Genomic DNA, 19,880 nt, shown 5'->3' with positions numbered 1-19,880 from the left:
ATTTACATAAAACCACAAACTAGTACTATCATCACGAGGTGACCTAGTAGGGGATACAAAATTGGCTATAGTTTTGTTATTTCTATAGGAGAACTGAGATCCTTTTTCCACCGTAGATTTTAACTTATCAATTTAATAAAATTGTAAGGTGTTTTCTTATAATGTGGCAGTCCTGAGTGTATTGTTTGCTGTACTTTGTAACAAATGTAATCTGACCGTCATCCTGACCAGATCACCTTGACTTCCTCTCCAACAGTAGGCTGGATTAAGGTATCAAGTCAGCTTGTTTCTTGGCTCTTCCTATGATATTTCTAGAATATCCCCTTTCTAATAGTTTCTGTTTTAGAGTCTCACTCTCTCGTTCAATATCTATTCTTGAACAATTGCGTTTTTATACGTAAGAACTGTCCTATAGCTTTAGACAAAGGGATGTTTTGTGGGTAATTGCTGGTGGCATGTAGTAGTGTGTTCTTAGAAATGTGCTTTTCCATAGGTCTTTGTTTTTATAGTTAGACTAAATACACAGAGAGAGGAGCACTCTTAGGAACAAACAACCAGATTAATACAATTGTTAGCCTGATCCATAGCAATTTACCACCTGGGTGCAGCTTCTTTTAGCCCAGTAATGTTTTTCACAGAGTAGAACCTTCCTGTAGTATATCAGTCTGATCCCGCCTATTACGGTCAGTCTGATCCCGCCTATTATGGTTAGTCTAGCGCCGAAATACCAGGCAATTCTTCCCTGAACAAGGAACACAGCAACCCCAGACAATCATTTTTATAGTTGTCTTCTCTGGATCAGCCATTAGAGTAACATCTAAATAGTGTATTTCAATTGGTTGAAACTTTCTTATTTAAATCCCAAAAAACTCCACAGCTTCTTCAAGATAAACAATAGGTTGTCAATAAAAGCTCTTATATTGGCCTATGCATGATCTTAATAGGTGTCCATCTCCATAGCTGTAGGACAGCTCCCACCAACCTAAAAAAAGGTGGGAGTATGATGGGGAAAATGTATCCTTCATTGCTGTCCCACATCTCTGGAGAAAGTCCCTGAAAAATTTAAAAAATATGCTCAAGCAAGAAAGTCACTATGTCTATGAAGTAATCAATCATACCAAAAAAAAATCTAATGGCCCCTATATGGGGTATGATAAAGTATAATAAAACCACATCAATGGCTATTCATCTGTATTCGGGATACCAGACAAACTGGGACAGGTCTCCCAAAAGTTGTTTTGTATATTGCAAATAGCTCAAGAGTTTCGATACAATTGGTTATAGTACGGAATCCACCCATTCTAAGAGGGGTTCCAATCGTGAGCCAATGCCAGACACAATGTACCTGCCCTTCATATCTGTGTTTATGCACTTTTGGGAAATGGTGAAAAGCAGGGGTATGTGGATGTTCCACATACAACAATATTAGCTGTTGTTATATTTATATATCCCTTACTTACACCATCATCAATAATGGATTTAATTTGTTGTTGGTATTAGATTTTGTTTTCATCTTAAAATAACCAGAATCATTTAACTGTTTTAAAGCCTCTGCTATATAGTCTTCTCTCAGCATGACTATTGTGCCCCCACCTTTGTCCAATTTTTAAATTACTATGTCCCTTCTTTTGTTAAGTGAATCTAATGCTTGACATTGTCATTTTGATGTAAAAAGAGTCGGCTAGATTACAAATTTTGTCGGTAAAGACTTGCGTTGCTAACGCTCCTTTTTTTTCCAGCGCTCACTTTAAACAATGCTGGTATTACAAGTTTTCTGAATGGCTGCGTTAGCCTCAGAAAAGTGAGCATTGAGCAAATTTAGCGCCACTTCTCCCTGTAATACCAGCGTTGCTTACGGTAGCGGTAAGATGGCTAAAACGTGCTTGTGCACGATCTCCCCATAGGAAACAATGGGGCTGAGACACCTGCAAAAAAGCAGCCCCATTGTTTCCTATGGGAAAATATTTTCTAAGTCTACACCTAACACCCTAACATGAACCCCGAGTCTAAACACCCCTAATCTTACATTTATTAACCCCTAATATATCGCCCCCGACATCCTCGCCACCTGCATTTTATTATTAACCCCTAATCTGCCGCTTCGGACACCGCCGCCACCTACATTATACTTATGAACCCCTAATCTGCTGCCCCCAACATCGCCGACACCTACATTATAGTTATTAACCCTTAATCTGCTGCCCCCAACATCGCCGCCACCTAACTACAATTATTAACCCCTAATCTGCCGACCGGACATCGCCGCCACTATAATAAATGTATTAACCCCTATACCGCCGCACTCCCGCCTCGTAAACACTATAAAATTTGTTATTAACCCCTAATCTGCCGTCCCTAACATTGCCGCCACCTACCTACAATTATTAACACCTCATCTGCCGCCCCCCAATGTCGCTGCTACTATATTAAATGTATTAACCCCTAAGCCTAAATTTAACCCTAACACCCCCCTAACTTAAATCTATTTTTAATAAATCTAAATACAATTACTATAATTAAATAAATTATTCCTATTTAAAACTAAATACTTACCTATAAAATAAACCATAAAATAGCTACAATATGACTAATAGTTACATTGTATCTAGCTTAGGGTTTATTTTTATTTTACAGGCAACTTTGTATTTATTTTAACTAGGTACAATAGCTATTAAATAGTTAATAACTATTTAATAGCTACCTAGTTAAAATAATTACAAAATTACCTGTAAAATAAATCCTAACCTAAGTTACAAATACACCTAACACTACACTATCAATAAATTAATTAAATAAATGAACTACAATTATCTAAAATAAAATACAATTAAATAAACTAAACTATATTGCAAAAAAACAACACTAAATTACAAAAAATATTACAAGAAGTTTAATCTAATTACACCTAATTTAAGCCCCCTAATAAAATAAAAAAGCCCCCCAAAATAATAAAATTCCCTATCCTAAACTAAATTACAAATAGCCCTTAAAAGGGCCTCTTGCGGGGCATTGCCCCAAAGTAATCAGCTCTTTTACCAGCCCTTAAAAGGGCTTTTTGCGGGGCATTGCCCCAAAGTAATCAGCTCTTTTACCTGTAAAAAAAAGAAATACAATACCCCCCCAACATTACAACCCACCACCCACACACCCCTACTCTAAAACCCACCCGATCCCCCCTTAAAAAAAACCTAAGACTACCCCATTGAAGAACATCCTACCTTGAGCCATCTTCACCCAGCCGGGCACCGATGGGGCAGAAGAGGACATCCGGACCGGCAGAAGTCTTCATCCTATCCGGGCAGAAGAGGACATCCGGACCGGGAGACATCTTCATCCATGCGGCATCTTCTATCTTCAACCATCCAACGAGGAACGGCTCCATCTTGAAGACCTCTGGCGCGGAACATCCTTCTAGGCCGACGGACTAACTACGAATGACTATTCCTTTAAATGACGTCATCCAAGATGGCGTCCCTCGATTTCCGATTGGCTGATAGGATTCTATCAGCCAATCAGAATTAAGGTAGGAAAAATCCGATTGGTTGATTTAATCAGCCAATCGGATTGAAGTTCAATCTGATTGGCTGATTGGATCAGCCAATAGAATTGACCTTGCATTCTATTGGCTGATTGGATCAGCCAATAGAATTGACCTCACATTCTATTGGCTGATCCTATTTAGTTTTAAATAGGAATAATTTATTTAATTATAGTAATTGTATTTAGTTTTATTAAAAATAGATTTAAGTTAGCGGGGTGTTAGGGTTAAACTTAGGTTTAGGGGTTAATACATTTAATATAGTAGAGGCGATGTTGGGGTGGCAGATTAAGGGTTAATAATTGTAGATAGGTGGCGGCGATGTTAGGGACGGCAGATTAGGGGTTAATAACAAATTTTATAGTGTTTGCGAAGCGGGAGTGCGGCGGTTTAGGGGTTAATACATTTATTATAGTGGCGGCAATGTCCGGTCGGCAGATTAATGGGTTAATAATTGTAGTTTGGTGGCGGCGACATTGGGGGCAGCAGATTAGGGGTTAATAACTATAATGTAGGTATCAGCGATGTTAGGGGCAGCAGATTAGGGGTTCATAGGTATAATGTAAGTGGCAGCAATGTCCGGTCAGGCAGATTAGGGGTTAAATAATTTTATTATAGTGTTTACGATGTGGGGGGGGCCTCGGTTTAGGGGTTAATAGGTAGTTTATTGGTGTAAGTGTACTTTGTAGCACTTTAGTTAAGAGCTTTATGTTCCGGCGTTAGCCCATAAAACTCTTAACTACTGACTTTTATATGCGGTAGGAGTCTTGGAGGTAGAGGCTGTACCGCTCACTTCTTCCAAGACTTGTAATACCAGCGTTAGGAAAATCCCATTAAAAAGATAGGATACGCAACTGACGTAAGGGGATTTGCGGTATGGAAAAGTTGCGGAAGAAAAGTGAGCGATACACCTGTACCTGCCGGACTTGTAATACCAGCGGGCGTTAAAAAGCAGCGTTAGGACCCCTTAACGCTGCTTTTTAAGGCTAACGCAGAACTCGTAATCTAGGCGATTAAGTTTGCATTCTACACTAGAGTGAAAGATCTCAAACACTGAGCCCCTACGTTGTATAGGGTACAAAACTCGATTTGGTTCTCATAGTGTAAGTAATAGTAGGTTTCTCACAATGTTCAGCCTGCACTACATTACTTTCTTTAAAGAGATAATCTAGGTCTTGAAGTGTACATAGATCCTCAAAATTGTCCAAAGTTGGACCATTACTAACTGGAGCACCTACCTTCACAGACGACTGGTCTGGTGATGCTATATCAGAGTTAAAGGAGTGACGATTAAGTGTTAGATTGCAAACTAATCTATTTACATCAATGAAAGTGCCAAATCTAATATTGGTGTATGTTACAGAAGCATTAGTTATTTTGTTGTGAAGAGCTTATTTCCCAGCAGCAATGCCTGAACCAGCAAGCCAGCGCCTAAGAAGGGCTCCAAGAAAACCGTAACAAGTATCATTTCATAAAGAGTTAACTCTTTTTTTCCAGCTTTTAGAAACTATTGTCTAATCACCTCTGGAGCCAGACTGCTAATTGATAAGATGAACTTGTAAACTTGTTATCTTAAGTACTGTAATCCTATTGTGGCCTGTCAAAGGACAGTGCTCTCTATCTAAATGTGTGATGGGGGATTTTGTGCTTCCCCCCCCCTCTCCCCCTGGGAGTGCCCTGTGTGCATGTAACCTTAATAAAAAGCAGGCTGGGCATCCCAGTCCTGAGTTCTTGTTTGACCCTCAATCGCAGCGTTGACTCGTTTTTGTGGGCAGAAGGGTATCCTAGCTGTACTGCAGCTAAGGGAGATTATTCTATATTTGCGAGACTCATATAGAATACTATGGAAAGCAGCTTCTCCCCTCTTTAGCAATAGGGATCCAGGCTACTAAGCGGTCCATCTCTCAGCGAGACTAAGGGTAACCGTAACATTTGGCGGCAGCGGCGGGATTTTCCTGGATTTCCTAGGAGAGGTACAGAACGGATGGAGAGCGCTTACAAAAAATTGAAGCGTACAACCCTAAAAGATTTACTTGAAAGCAGAGGGGGGTACACCAGCAACCGGCCGAGGAGAGAGCTGATCGCAGAATTGACCGAACTGGATCAGAGCTTCACAATGGCGGAAACACCGACCACGATTAATGACGAAAAAACCAGGATTGTTCGGGAAAGGCTCTCATTATACGGGCCGAACCCCTCCATGGAATTGGTACAGCAGTTGATGGCGGAGGCGGACGAGGATATACGAGAGACTCGAGCCCACGAACTCAACCTAGCGAACGCACACCGCAATGCTGAAGCCCCGCAGGTAATCATCCCTGTCGAAAATGCTGGGAGGCCCAAGATACCCTATGCGGCATTTCGACCCTTCCTAGAGAGCGAGACAGGGATTGATGAATATTTGGCGGACTTCAAAAGGCAATGTGCCCTGCACCAGATTCCCAACAGAGAGTGGCCCACGATATTGTCTGGGAAACTATCCGGGCGAGCCCTGGAAGCCTTTCGTACTCTGGGTGCTGAGGAAGTGACACAGTATGAGCTAGTTAAGGAGACACTGTTGCGACGGTACGCTGTAACTCCGGACACGTATCGCCGACAGTTTCGGGGCACGGAAAAGAAGCCTAACGATACCCATATGGAATGGGCGCACCGAATGCGGAGAGCGGCAAATCACTGGCTGAGCGGAAGTAAAGCGGTGACTGGGGAGGAAATTTTACAATTGTTTCTCTTAGAACATTTTTATAATGGCATGGAACAGCAAGGGAAGGAATGGCTGCGAGACAGGCGGCCTTCTACCTTAGAAGAAGCAGCCAAATTGGCCGATGAACATTATGACTCCCGTCTTCACGAACCCATGAACTACCGAGCTCCAGCACGGGTCGAACCCAGAGAGGTTTACCGTGCACCCCCTCGTGCTGAATTCCAAGCCCCGGTGCCCACAGGGCCCGTCCGACACTCAGGACCACCCAATAACAGCTCTGAGCGTCCCAGACCGACTTGCCACCGATGCAAGCAACCAGGGCATTTCATGGCTAGCTGCCCCCTTAATACGCACCAGACACCCAGGAATTACAATTACCCCTCTGGGTCCTATCGTCCGGCCCGGGCCCTCTGTGTTAACCAAGAGGCCCCTATGGAGGGATATGTGGGGCCGCTTCACGAGGCAGACCCTGTATATGCTGCCTCAGATAACCGCCAGCACCATCGGCAGAGGGTATGGCTCGAGGGGCGATCTACCGAGGGATTGCGAGACACAGGGGCTACTATCACGCTGGTACAGAGTCATTTGGTGCCAGAGCACAAGCGATCCGGACAGACTGTGGCCGTTAGAGTGGCGGGGGGGGGATGTGTACAAAATTCCAACAGCTAAAGTGCATCTTGATTGGGGAGCGGGAAAGGGGGCTGTGAACGTGGGCCTAATGGATAATTTACCTGCCGAAGTACTACTGGGCAACGATTTGGGCCCCATGACTTCTGCCTATGCTCCAGTATGCAACAACGAGGCGGACCCAGTGACTACACGGGCCCAAGCCCGGACGGAGCGAGAGCTCTCACCAGTGCGGGAGACACAGGTAAGACCTACCCCGACCTTGCCTGACAGGTTAGGCCCCATACCCTGGGACACCCCAGATGCTTTCGAGGCAGAGTCTAAGACTGACCCGACCTTACAAAAGTACCGGGAACGAGCAGAGACCGGAGGGGGCGGGGCAGATAACGAAACATTCTTATGGGAAAAAGGGAAACTATACCGCTGGACAGAGAAAAGGGGACAGCGTAGGCGACAGCTGGTAGTGCCCCACAAATACCGTCAAGAAATCCTCAAAATAGGCCACAACATCCCCTTAGCAGGCCACCTAGCCGTTACCCGTACCCTACACCGCATTACTCACACGTTCTTTTGGCCAGGGGTGCACGCTGACGTTAGAACTTACTGTAACACCTGTGATGTGTGTCAACGAGTAGGAAGGCGAGGTGATCACCCTAAAGCCCAGCTAGTAAATATGCCCATTGTAGAGGAACCCTTCAGCCGGGTTGCTATTGACCTAGTGGGACCACTGGCTACCCCTAGTCCCTCCGGTAAGCGATACATTCTTACCGTAGTGGACTACGCTACCAGGTACCCAGAGGCTGTTGCCCTATCCAAAATACAAGCGGATACGGTAGCGAATGCACTAGTACAGGTGTTCTCCCGGGTAGGATTTCCAAAAGAAATCCTATCCGACCGAGGCACCCAATTTACGGCTGAATTGACCCAACAACTCTGGCAGGTTTGCAAAATTAAGTCCCTCCTGAGCTCCCCATACCACCCCCAGACGAACGGGCTGTGTGAGATGTTCAATGGGACCCTCAAGCAAATGCTCAAGACGTTCACTCAGGAATACCGAGACTGGGAACGCTTCCTGCCGCACCTCCTATTTGCTTATCGGGAGGTGCCCCAGGAAACGACAGGGTTCTCTCCCTTCGAGTTGCTCTACGGAAGAAAGGTACGGGGACCCCTAAACCTGATCCGGGAGCACTGGGAGGGAGAGATGGAGGCTGACGGTGTCCCAATTGTGCCATACGTGCTGGAACTCAGGGACCGAATGGAGCAATTAGCCAAATCCGTGCGGGCTAATCTCCAGTTGGCCCAGAGAAGACAGAAAGTATGGTACGATTGGGGGGCCCGAAAGAGAATCTTCACCATAGGACAAAAGGTGTTAGTACTTAAGCCGGTGAAGACAGACAAATTGCAGGCGTCCTGGCAGGGTCCCTACCAGATCGTAGAGAAAAGGGGAGACACCACTTATGTGATAGCTAGCTGCCACGACAACAATCTTAGAAAGACATTCCATGTAAACATGCTCACGGAATATTTTGAGCGACCAGAGAACGTGACGACCGTATGTTGTTCCCCTCAGGAAGACCCCGACAGTTTACCCATTCCAGACCTATTAGAAAAGAGCCTCCCCACAGTTATAGTGGCGCAGGTTCAGATAGGGGACCGACTTAGCCCCACTGAAAGGGAGCAGCTCAACCAACTCCTCCAGTCCAAACACCTCACCTTCTCCCCGAAGCCAGGGTACACTACTTTAACCACCCACCAGGTAGATACTCCGGGACAAGCTCCCTTGCGCCAGGCTCCGTACCGAATCCCCGAAGCAGTTAGGACAGGAATGAAGAAGGAGATCGATGAGATGCTCCAGCTCAGGGTAATTGAGCCCTCCGATAGTCCCTGGGCCTCCCCAGTTGTCTTGGTGCCCAAGAAAGATGGGACCACCCGGTTCTGCGTAGACTATCGGAGGCTCAATGAAAAGACCGTGACGGACGCTTACCCTATGCCCAGGGTAGACGAGCTACTCGATCGTATAGCCAGGGGAAATTACCTGACCACTATTGACCTCTGCAAAGGTTACTGGCAGATTCCCCTGGCCCCGGAGGCTATCCCCAAGTCGGCATTCGTCACTCCATTCGGCTTATATCAGTTTAGGGTAATGCCGTTTGGGATGAAGAATGCCCCAGCTACATTCCAGCGCTTGGTGGATAGGCTCCTGGATGGCTTCCAGAGTTTTGCTTGCGCCTACCTGGACGACATAGCGATCCACAGTGAGTCCTGGGAGGACCACTTAGCTCATGTGGGAATGGTTCTGGATCAGATCCGGGCTGCTGGCCTGACTCTGAAGCCAGAAAAATGCCACTTTGGGATGGCCGAGGTACAGTACCTGGGTCACCGGGTGGGGTGTGGAAAGCAGCGACCAGAGCCGGCCAAAATAGAAGCTGTCGCCAATTGGCCCACCTCCATCACTAAGACTCAGGTCCTAGCCTTCCTGGGCACGGCAGGGTACTATAGACGGTTCGTACCAGACTACAGCACACTTGCCAAACCCCTGACTGACTTGACCAAGAAGAACTTACCTCGACAGGTCCTGTGGTCTCCCCACTGTGAAACGGCTTTCCAGGCTCTCAAAAATGCTCTAATTAACGCTCCTGTCTTGGCGGCCCCAGCCCTTAACAAACGTTTTATCGTCCATACAGATGCTTCCATGTTCGGGCTGGGAGCCGTCCTCAGCCAAGTAGGCGAAGATGGAGGGGAGCATCCAGTTGCCTACATCAGCCGGAAGCTCCTGCCCCGCGAAGTCAGCTATGCAGCGGTCGAAAAGGAGTGTTTGGCTTTGGTGTGGGCATTAAAGAAATTGACTCCCTATTTATATGGGCAGGAGTTCACTCTGGTCACCGACCATAACCCGTTGGTGTGGCTGAACCGGGTCTCTGGAGATAATGGCAGGCTATTACGTTGGAGCTTATCGTTGCAACCCTTCAATTTCACCATTACTTACAGACCTGGGAAACAGAATGGCAACGCCGACGGGTTGTCCAGACAAACCGACCTCAGCCCCGCATAACCAGCAGTCTGGACAGCCTTAGTCTGCCCCGAAAAGGGGTCAGACCGTGTCTGCCAGAGTGTTCCACAGAAAGGGAGCACTGTTACAGAAGCATTAGTTATTTTGTTGTGAAGAGCTTATTTCCCAGCAGCAATGCCTGAACCAGCAAGCCAGCGCCTAAGAAGGGCTCCAAGAAAACCGTAACAAGTATCATTTCATAAAGAGTTAACTCTTTTTTTTCAGCTTTTAGAAACTATTGTCTAATCACCTCTGGAGCCAGACTGCTAATTGATAAGATGAACTTGTAAACTTGTTATCTTAAGTACTGTAATCCTATTGTGGCCTGTCAAAGGACAGTGCTCTCTATCTAAATGTGTGATGGGGGATTTTGTGCTTCCCCCCCCCTCTCCCCCTGGGAGTGCCCTGTGTGCATGTAACCTTAATAAAAAGCAGGCTGGGCATCCCAGTCCTGAGTTCTTGTTTGACCCTCAATCGCAGCGTTGACTCGTTTTTGTGGGCAGAAGGGTATCCTAGCTGTACTGCAGCTAAGGGAGATTATTCTATATTTGCGAGACTCATATAGAATACTATGGAAAGCAGCTTCTCCCCTCTTTAGCAATAGGGATCCAGGCTACTAAGCGGTCCATCTCTCAGCGAGACTAAGGGTAACCATAACAGTGTAAAATTAAAATCCTGATTTAGCACAGGATATTTATCATGTGACAAGACTATACCTTCCCATAGTAACCACACATATATCTCCTATGACTTCTGTGTGCAGAGCTGGTATCTTTCTCTGTTTCTTACCCCACATTTTTGGTTGATCTTGGGGGACTTAAAACCCTGTTCCAACATTTCTTGTTCATTATCATTATATACACTATGGGCTAGATTACAAGTCGTGTGATAACGTTAGCACAGGCACGTGTTTTACAAGTTGAAAGCAAGTGCATACCACTGAGTGCAATCTAAATTTGCACTTGTTGGGTTAGCGCGACTGAAGACCTATTTTCAGGGTTAGGGCTAAAAAGAAAATGTGCACGAAACACAAATACATTAAATTACATTGTAACACTCATATACTGTATACACTATATAATAAAAATGATTCATATACATATTAATTCATATTTTTTAAAAGGGATATGGTATATGACAAGGTGTTTCAATGAAAATGGCTATATATACAGTGTGTATGTGTGTGTTTATATATATATATATATATAAATACTCTGTGTGTGTGTGTGTATATATATATATATATATATATATATATATATATATATATATATATATATATATATATATATGTCTAAATAAGTGCATGTATATATGTGTATTTATGAATTTATATTTTTATGTATATACATATGTATACACACAAAAAAAGAATTATATATATATATATATATATATATATATATATATATATATATATACAGTATATATATATATATATATATATATATATATATATATATATACATACATATATATATACATATATATATATATATATATATATATATATATATATATATATATATATATATATATATATATATATATATATATATATATATATATATATATATATATATATAGACACACTTTGGAGCCCTTTCCACTCAAATACCTCAAAACATAAAAAAAACTTTTTTTTCTCCCAATTTTAATTTTTAATAATGTGTTTTACTATGTATTTAATGTTATATTCCAATTTTTGTCACATAGTAAATTTTTAATTTTTAAAAATACAGTATAATTATATATATATATATATATATATATATATATATATATATATATATATATATATATATATATATATATATATATACACATCTGTACATATCTATATTTGTACACATTCATATAGATATAAATATATATATATATATTTTAAAATGAATTATATATATATATATATATATTTATATATATATATATATTTGCGCTTAACTTTTTATACCAGCACACATTAGCATGTGCTGGTATTACTCAGTGGAGCGCTAATATTGGTTTCGCAAATATTTAGGTATATTTAGAGCTCCACTCGTAATCTGGCCTCCGCTTTTACTGTAACATATGTATATGCAATATGGCAGTTTTGATTGCACCCTCTGCAAATGGAGATGCTGAAAATGCTAAGTATTTTTTATGTTGTTTAGTGTTTAAAACGGCTTTCCAAGTTACAGCAAAACTAAGCCAATCTTTATAAAGTTTGGCTTAGATTTTCTGGCACAGGGTTCTTCAAACTTTTTTCCGCAAGACCCAGTGCAATTACACCACATAACTTTACAACCCTATTTTTATGCTTGGTCTGAAAATTCTGAAGCAATATACAACAAGATAGCTCCAATTTTTGGCAAAGTGAGTAAAATGTCTGCGTACTTAATTCCTGATTGTAGTCAAACAGCAAGCACACTTATACAACACACACACTGTCATACAACACACACACACACTCTGATTACACATATACACACACCACACACACTCTCATACAATGCACACACACGCTCATATGACACACACAACCAGTAGACCCACTCTCATAACACACAGACCACACACACTCTCATACAATGCACACACACTCTCATATTACACATACACACTGTACACATACTCTCATAACACACAAACCACACACATCACTCACACTCTCATATTACACATATACACATAGCACACACTCTTATATAACATAAACACTCTCATATTACACATACACACATAGCACACACTCTCATATAACATAAACACTCTCATATTACACATACACACATAGCACACACTCTCATATAACATAAACACTCTCATATTACACATACACACATAGCACACACTCTCATATAACATAAACACTCATATTACACATACACACATAGCACACACTATCATATAACATAAGCACTCTCATATTACACATACACACATAGCACACACTATCATATAACATAAACACTCTCATTTCTTTCATGTAATTAGCAAGAGTCCATGAGCTAGTGACGTATGGGATATACATTCCTACCAGGAGGGGCAAAGTTTCCCAAACCTTAAAATGCCTATAAATACACCCCTCACCACACCCACAATTCAGTTTTACAAACTTTGCCTCCTATGGAGGTGGTGAAGTAAGTTTGTGCTAGATTCTACGTTGATATGCGCTCCGCAGCAAGTTGGGGCCCGGTTTTCCTCTCAGCGTGCAGTGAATGTCAGAGGGATGTGAGGAGAGTATTGCCTATTTGAATTCAATGATCTCCTTCTACGGGGTCTATTTCATAGGTTCTCTGTTATCGGTCGTGGAGATTCATCTCTTACCTCCCTTTTCAGATCGACGATATACTCTTATATATATATACCATTACCTCTGCTGATTTTCGTTTCAGTACTGGTTTGGCTTTCTACAAACATGTAGATGAGTGTCCTGGGGTAAGTAAGTCTTATTTTCTGTGACACTCTAAAGCTATGGTTGGGCACTTTTTTATAAAGTTCTAAATATATGTATTCAAACATTTATTTGCCTTGACTCAGGATGTTCAACATTCCTTTTTTTCAGACAGTCAGTTTCATATTTGGGATAATGCATTTGAATCAATCATTTTTTCTTACCTTAAAAATTTGACTTTTTTCCCTGTGGGCTGTTAGGCTCGCGGGGGCTGAAAATGCTTCATTTTATTGCGTCATTCTTGGCGCAGACTTTTTTGGCGCAAAAAATCTTTTCTGTTTCCGGCGTCATACGTGTTGCCGGAAGTTGCGTCATTTTTTGATGTTCTTTTGCGCCAAAAATGTCGGCGTTCCGGATGTGGCATCATTTTTGGCGCCAAAAAGCATTTAGGCGCCAAATAATGTGGGCGTCTTATTTGGCGCTAAAAAAATATGGGCGTCGCTTTTGTCTCCACATTATTTAAGTCTCATTTTATATTGCTTCTGGTTGCTAGAAGCTTGTTCTATGGCATTTTTTTCCCATTTCTGAAACTGTCATTTAAGGAATTTGATCAATTTTGCTTTATATGTTGTTTTTTCTATTACATATTGCAAGATGTTCCACGTTGCAACTGAGTCAGAAGATACTTCAGGAAAATCACTGCCCGGTGCTGGAGCTACCAAGCTAAGTGTATCTGCTATAAATTTTTGGTATCTGTTTCTCCAGCTGTTGTTTGTATTGCATGTCATGACAAACTTATTAATGCAGATAAAATTTCCTTTAGTACTGTTACATTACCTGTTGCTGTTCCGTCAACATCTAATTTTCAGAGTGTTCCTGATAAACATAAGAGATTTTATTTTTTAAATCCATTAAGAAGGCTATGTCTGTTATTTCTCCTTCTAGTTTACATAAAAGTCTTTTAAAACTTCTCTTTTTTCAGATGAATTTTTAAATGAACATCATCATTCTGATACTGATAAATGGTTCTTTATTTAAAGAATTATAAATTGCATTAGAAATAGAGGATTCTGGTCCTCTTGATACTAAATCTAAACGTTTAAATAAGGTTTTTAAATCTCCTGTAGTTATTCCAGAAGTGTTTAATCTCCGTGATGCTATTTCTGAAGTAATTTCCAGGGAATGGAATAATTTGGGTAATTCTTTTACTCCTTCTAAACGTTTAAGCAATTATATCCTGTGCCATCTGACAGATTAGAGTTTTTGGGACAAAATCCCTAAGGTTATGGGGCTGTCTCTACTCCTGCTAAATGTACTACTATTCCTACGGCAGATAGTACTTCATTTAAGGATTCTTTAGATAGGAAAATTGAATCCTTTCTAAGAAAAGCTTACTTATGTTCAGGTAATCTTCTTAGACCTGCTATATTTTTAGCGGATGTTGCTGCAGCTTCAACTTTTTGGTTAGGAGCTTTAGCGCAACAAGTAACAGATCATAATTTTATAGCATTATTATTATTCTATAACATGCTAATAATTTTATTGGTGATACCATCTTTTGATATCATTAGAGTTGATGTCAGGTATATGTCTCTAGCTATTTTAGCTAGAAAAGCTTTATGGTTTAAACTTGGAATGTTGATATGTCTTCTAAGTCAACTTTGCTTTCCCTTTCTTTCCAGGGTAATTAATTATTATCTCAACTGTTTCTGGAAGGAAGGGAACTTTTTTACCAAAGGATAAAAAATCTAAGGTAAATTTAGGTCTAATAATCATTTTCGTTCCTTTCCTCACAACAAGGAACAAAAGCCTGATTTTTCTTCCTCAGGAGCGGTATCAGTTTGGAAACTATTTCCAGTTTGGAATATATCCAAGCCTTATAGAAACCTATAGCCAGCTCCTAGGTACCCATGAAGGTGCGGCCCTTATTCCAGCTCAGCTGGTATGGGGCAGATTACGTTTTCTTCAAAGAAATTTGGATCAATTCCGTTCTCAATTTCTGGTTTCAGAACATTGTTTCAGAAAGGTACAGAATTGGCTTCAAGTTAAGGCCTCCTGCTAAGAGATTTTTTTCTTTCCCGTGTCCCAGTTAACACAGCAAAGGCTCAGCATTTCTGAAATGTGTTTCAGATCTAGAGTTGGCTGGAGTAATTATGCCAGTTCCAGTTCTGGAACAGGGGCTGGGGTTTTATTTTTATCTCTTCATTGTACCAAAGAAGGTCAATTCCTTCAGACCAGTTCCGGATCTATCAATATTGAATCATTATGTAAGGATACCAACATTCAAGATGGTTACTGTAGGACTATCCTGCCTTTTGTTTAGCAAGGGCATTACATGTCTACTATAGATTTACAGGATGTGTATCCGCATATTCTGATTCATCCAGATCACTTTTAGAGTCTGAGATTCTCTTTTTAGACAAGCATTACCAGTTTTGTGGCTCTACCGTTTGGCCTAGCCTCAGTTTTTCAAAGAATTTTTTTCAAAGGTTCTCGGTGCCCTTCTTTCTGTAATCAGAGAACAGGGTTTTGGTATTTCCTTATTTGGACGATATCTTGGTACTTGCTCAGTCTTCTTATTTTCGAAGAATCTCATACGAATCGACTTGTGTTGTTTCTTCAAGTTTATGGTTGGAGGATCAATTTACCAATCAGTTCATTGATTCCTCAGACAAGGGTAACCTTTTTAGGTTTCTAGATAGATTCAGTGTCTATGACTTTGTCCTTGTCAGACAAGAGAAGTTTAACATTGATATCAGCTTGTCAAAACCTTCAGTCACAATCATTCCCTTTGGTAGCCTTATGCATGGAAATTTTAGGTCTTAGGACTGCCGCATCAGATGCGATCTCCTTTGCTCGTTTTCACATGCGACCTCTTCAGCTCTGTATGCTGAACCAATGGTGCAGGGATTACTCAAAGATATCTCAAGTAATATCTTTAAACCGATTATACGACACTCTCTGACATGGTGGACAGATCACCATCGTTTAGTTCAGGGGGCTTCTTTGTTCTTCCGACCTGGACTATAATCTCAACAGATGCAAGTCTTACAGGTTGGGGAGCTGTGTGGGGGTATCTGACGGCACAAGGGGTTTGGGAATCTCAGGAGGTGAGATTTCCGATCAATATTTTGGAACTCCGTGCAATTTTCAGAGCTCTTTAGTCTTGGCCTCTTCTGAAGAGAAAGTTGTTCATTTGTTTTCAGATAGACAATGTCACAACTATGGCATACATCAATCATCAAGGAGGGACTCACAGTCCTCTGGCTATGAAAGAAGTATCTCGAATTTTGGTTTGGGCGGAATCCAGCTCCTGTCTAATCTCTGTGGTTCATATCCCAGGTATGGACAATTGGAAAGCGGATTATCTCAGTCGCCAAACGTTGCACCTGGGCGAATGGTCTCTTCACCCAGAGGTATTTCCTCAGATTGTTCAAATGTGGGAACTCCCAGAAATAGATCTGATGGCTTCTCATCTAAACAAGAAACTTCCCTGGTATCTGTCCGGATCCCGGGATCCTCGGGCGGAGGCAGTGGATGCATTATCTCTTTCTTACAAGTGTCATCCTGCCTATATCTTTCCGCCTCTAGTTCTTCTTCCAAGGGTATTCTCCAATATTCTAAAGGAATGTTCGTTTGTCCTGCTGGTAGCTCCAGCATGGCCTCTCAGGTTTTTGTATGCGGATCTTGTCCGGATGGCCTCTTGCCAGCTGTGGACTCTTCCGATTCAGACCAGTCTTTCTGTCTCAAGGTTCTTTTTTCCATCAGGATCTCAAAACCTTAATTTTAAGGTATGGAGTTTGAACGCTTGATTCTTGGTCAAAGAGGTTTCTCTGACTCTATGATTGATACTATGTGACAGGCTCGTAATTCTGTATCTAGAGAGATATATTATAGAGTCTGGAAGACTTATATTTCTTAGTATCTTTCTCATCTTTTTTCTTGGCATTCTTTTTTGAATACCGAGAATTTTACAGTTTCTTCAGGATGGTTTAGATAAAGGTTTGTCCGCAAGTTCCTTGAAAGACAAATCTCTGTTCTTTCTGTTCTTTTCACAGAAGGATATATATAAATATAGTATAAAACCTGTCATTTAGTCAATTTCTCCTCCTTGGAGTTTGAATTTGGTTCTGGGGGCTCTTCAAGCTCCTCCTTTTGAACCCATGCATTCTTTGGTCGTTATATTACTTTCTTGGAAAGTTTTGTTTCTTTGGCCATCTCTTCTGCCAGAAGAGTCTCCGAATTATCTACTCTTTTTTGTGAGTCTCCTTTTCTGATTTTGCATCAGGATAAGGCGGTGCTGCGAACTTCTTTTGAATTTTTTACCTAAGGTTGTGAATTCTAACAACATTAGTAGAGAAATTGTGGTTCCTTCATTATGTCCTAATCCTATGAATTCTAAGGAGAAATCATTGCATTCTTTGGATGCTGTTAGAGCTTTGTAATATTATGTTGAAGCTACTAAGTCTTTCCGAAAGACTTCTAGTCTATTTATCATCTTTTCCGGTTCTAGAAAAGGCCAGAAAGCTTCTGCCATTTCTTTGGCATTTTGGTTGAAATCTTTATTTCATCATGCCTATGTTGAGTCGGGTAACACTCCGCCTCAAAGGATTACAGCTCATTCTACTAGGTCAGTTTATTCTTCCTGGGCGTTTAGGAATGAAGCTTCGGTTGATCAGATTTGCAAAGCAGCAACTTGATCCTCTTTGCATACTTTTACTAAATTCTACCATTTTGATGTGTTTTCTTCTTCTGAAGCAGTTTTTGGTAGAAACGTACTTCAGGCAGTGGTTTCAGTTTGAATCTTCTGCTTATGTTTTTTCATTAAAATTTTTATTCTGGGTGTGGATTATTTTCAGCAGGAATTGGCTGTCTTTATTTTATCCCTCCCTCTCTAGTGACTCTTGCGTGGAAAGATCCACATCTTGGGTAATCATTATCCCATACGTCACTAGCTCATGGACTCTTGCTAATTACATGAAAGAAAACATAATTTATGTAAGAACTTACCTGATAAATTAATTTCTTTCATATTAGCAAGAGTCCATGAGGCCCGCCCTTTTTTGTGGTGGTTTTGATTTTTTTGTATAAAGCACAATTATTCCAATTCCTTATTTTATATGCTTTCGCACTTTTTTCTTATCACCCCACTTCTTGGCTATTCGTTAAACTGAATTGTGGGTGTGGTGAGGGGTGTATTTATAGGCATTTTAAGGTTTGGGAAACTTTGCCCCTCCTGGTAGGAATGTATATCCCATACGTCACTAGCTCATGGACTCTTGCTAATATGAAAGAAATGAATTTATCAGGTAAGTTCTTACATAAATTATGTTATTACACATACACACATAGCACACACTCTCATATAACATAAACACTATCATATTACACATACACACAACACACACACTCTCATATAACACACACACCACGCACACTTTTTTACAATACACACACGTCGCATCCCAGTAAACGTGGTGTTGCAACCCAGTAGTGGGTCCTGACCCGTGGTTTGAAGAACCCTCGTCTAGCACATGCCAAATATATTTAAATTTAAAACATTGTCTCAATAACAGTGATATATTTAAGAGTTACCTTAGGAATAAAGTAGCCTCTGAAGTGGGCATCTGCTGCTGTAGCATGCGGTATGAATTGAAGTATGTTACCCAAGCGTTGTATTTCATGCACCATTGCTAAGCAGTACGGCAGGCACTTCTGATCATCCCATGTAGGGGGACGTTCAAGCCCTATCACACTCTCAATTTCCTCTTGAGCTTTCTCTGCAAAAAAAAAAAAAAAATTGTTTATGGTTATAAACAATAAAACATACCATCATTTCATTTCTGATTTTAAATATTAAAAAAAGTTTTGTTTACTTAAATGTTTTTTTTTTTTTTTTTTTTTTTTTAAACAGTTTTTATTGTGCATATAAAATAAAGATACAAGGGGGTGGAGGCGCAGCTCCAGTTTTCCATTTACAATAATAGCTGTGGGTTTTATGGATAGTATGTAAGACTGATATGATATTTATTCACATATATAGTGAAATAATTAATAAAGGAAAGAGAGGGGAAAGAAGGAAGAAAGGATAAAATAAAAGAGAGAGAAAAAAAAAAAAAAAAAAAAAAAAAGGGGAAAAAAGGAGGAAAAGATATAATAAGGAGGAAGAAAAGAGTGAGGGCTCCCGGTCCGCCCATGCCCCAGATGTTTGTGTAGTTGATGTCGAATTGTATGAATTCCCATTACCAGTAAGTTATGATTTTGGATGTTACGCTTATGACTTTATTTTAGGCTTAGTAGTTTAACTTGATTTACTTGCATTCGTTTTGGACGTAGGTGGTCCACAAATGAGAGAACTCTGCGTAAGAGTCCATTTTATCATTTTTAAGGAAGTAATACTCTTCTAATTTTATGAGTTCTGAAACTTTTTTAATCCACATGGTAACTGATGGAACTTCTCTACTTCTCCAATTTTTAGCTATCAGGACTTTGATTCCGTTAGTCATAATTTTAAACAAGTGTATGTATGGTTTATATTTGAGAGTGGAGGGGGGTTTGTGCAGAAGCCATATCAGGGGGTCAAGTGGCA

At 40.9% G+C, this 19,880-nt stretch overlaps 1 protein-coding gene across 1 annotated transcript in view; it reads right to left on the bottom strand.

The window, feature by feature from the left end:
* Positions 1 to 19,880, bottom strand: part of LOC128641800 (cytochrome P450 2W1) — a 200,988-nt gene that overhangs the window by 32,287 nt on the left and 148,821 nt on the right. The window contains exon 7 of the mRNA XM_053694337.1: positions 18,887 to 19,071. Within this exon, the coding sequence (XP_053550312.1) occupies positions 18,887 to 19,071 (185 nt within the window). The remainder of the gene's footprint in view (positions 1 to 18,886; positions 19,072 to 19,880) is intronic.

The sequence above is a fragment of the Bombina bombina genome, chromosome 11, assembly GCF_027579735.1.
Source record: "Bombina bombina isolate aBomBom1 chromosome 11, aBomBom1.pri, whole genome shotgun sequence".
NCBI lineage: Eukaryota > Metazoa > Chordata > Amphibia > Anura > Bombinatoridae > Bombina > Bombina bombina.
This window is presented reverse-complemented; position numbering and strand designations above follow the sequence as displayed.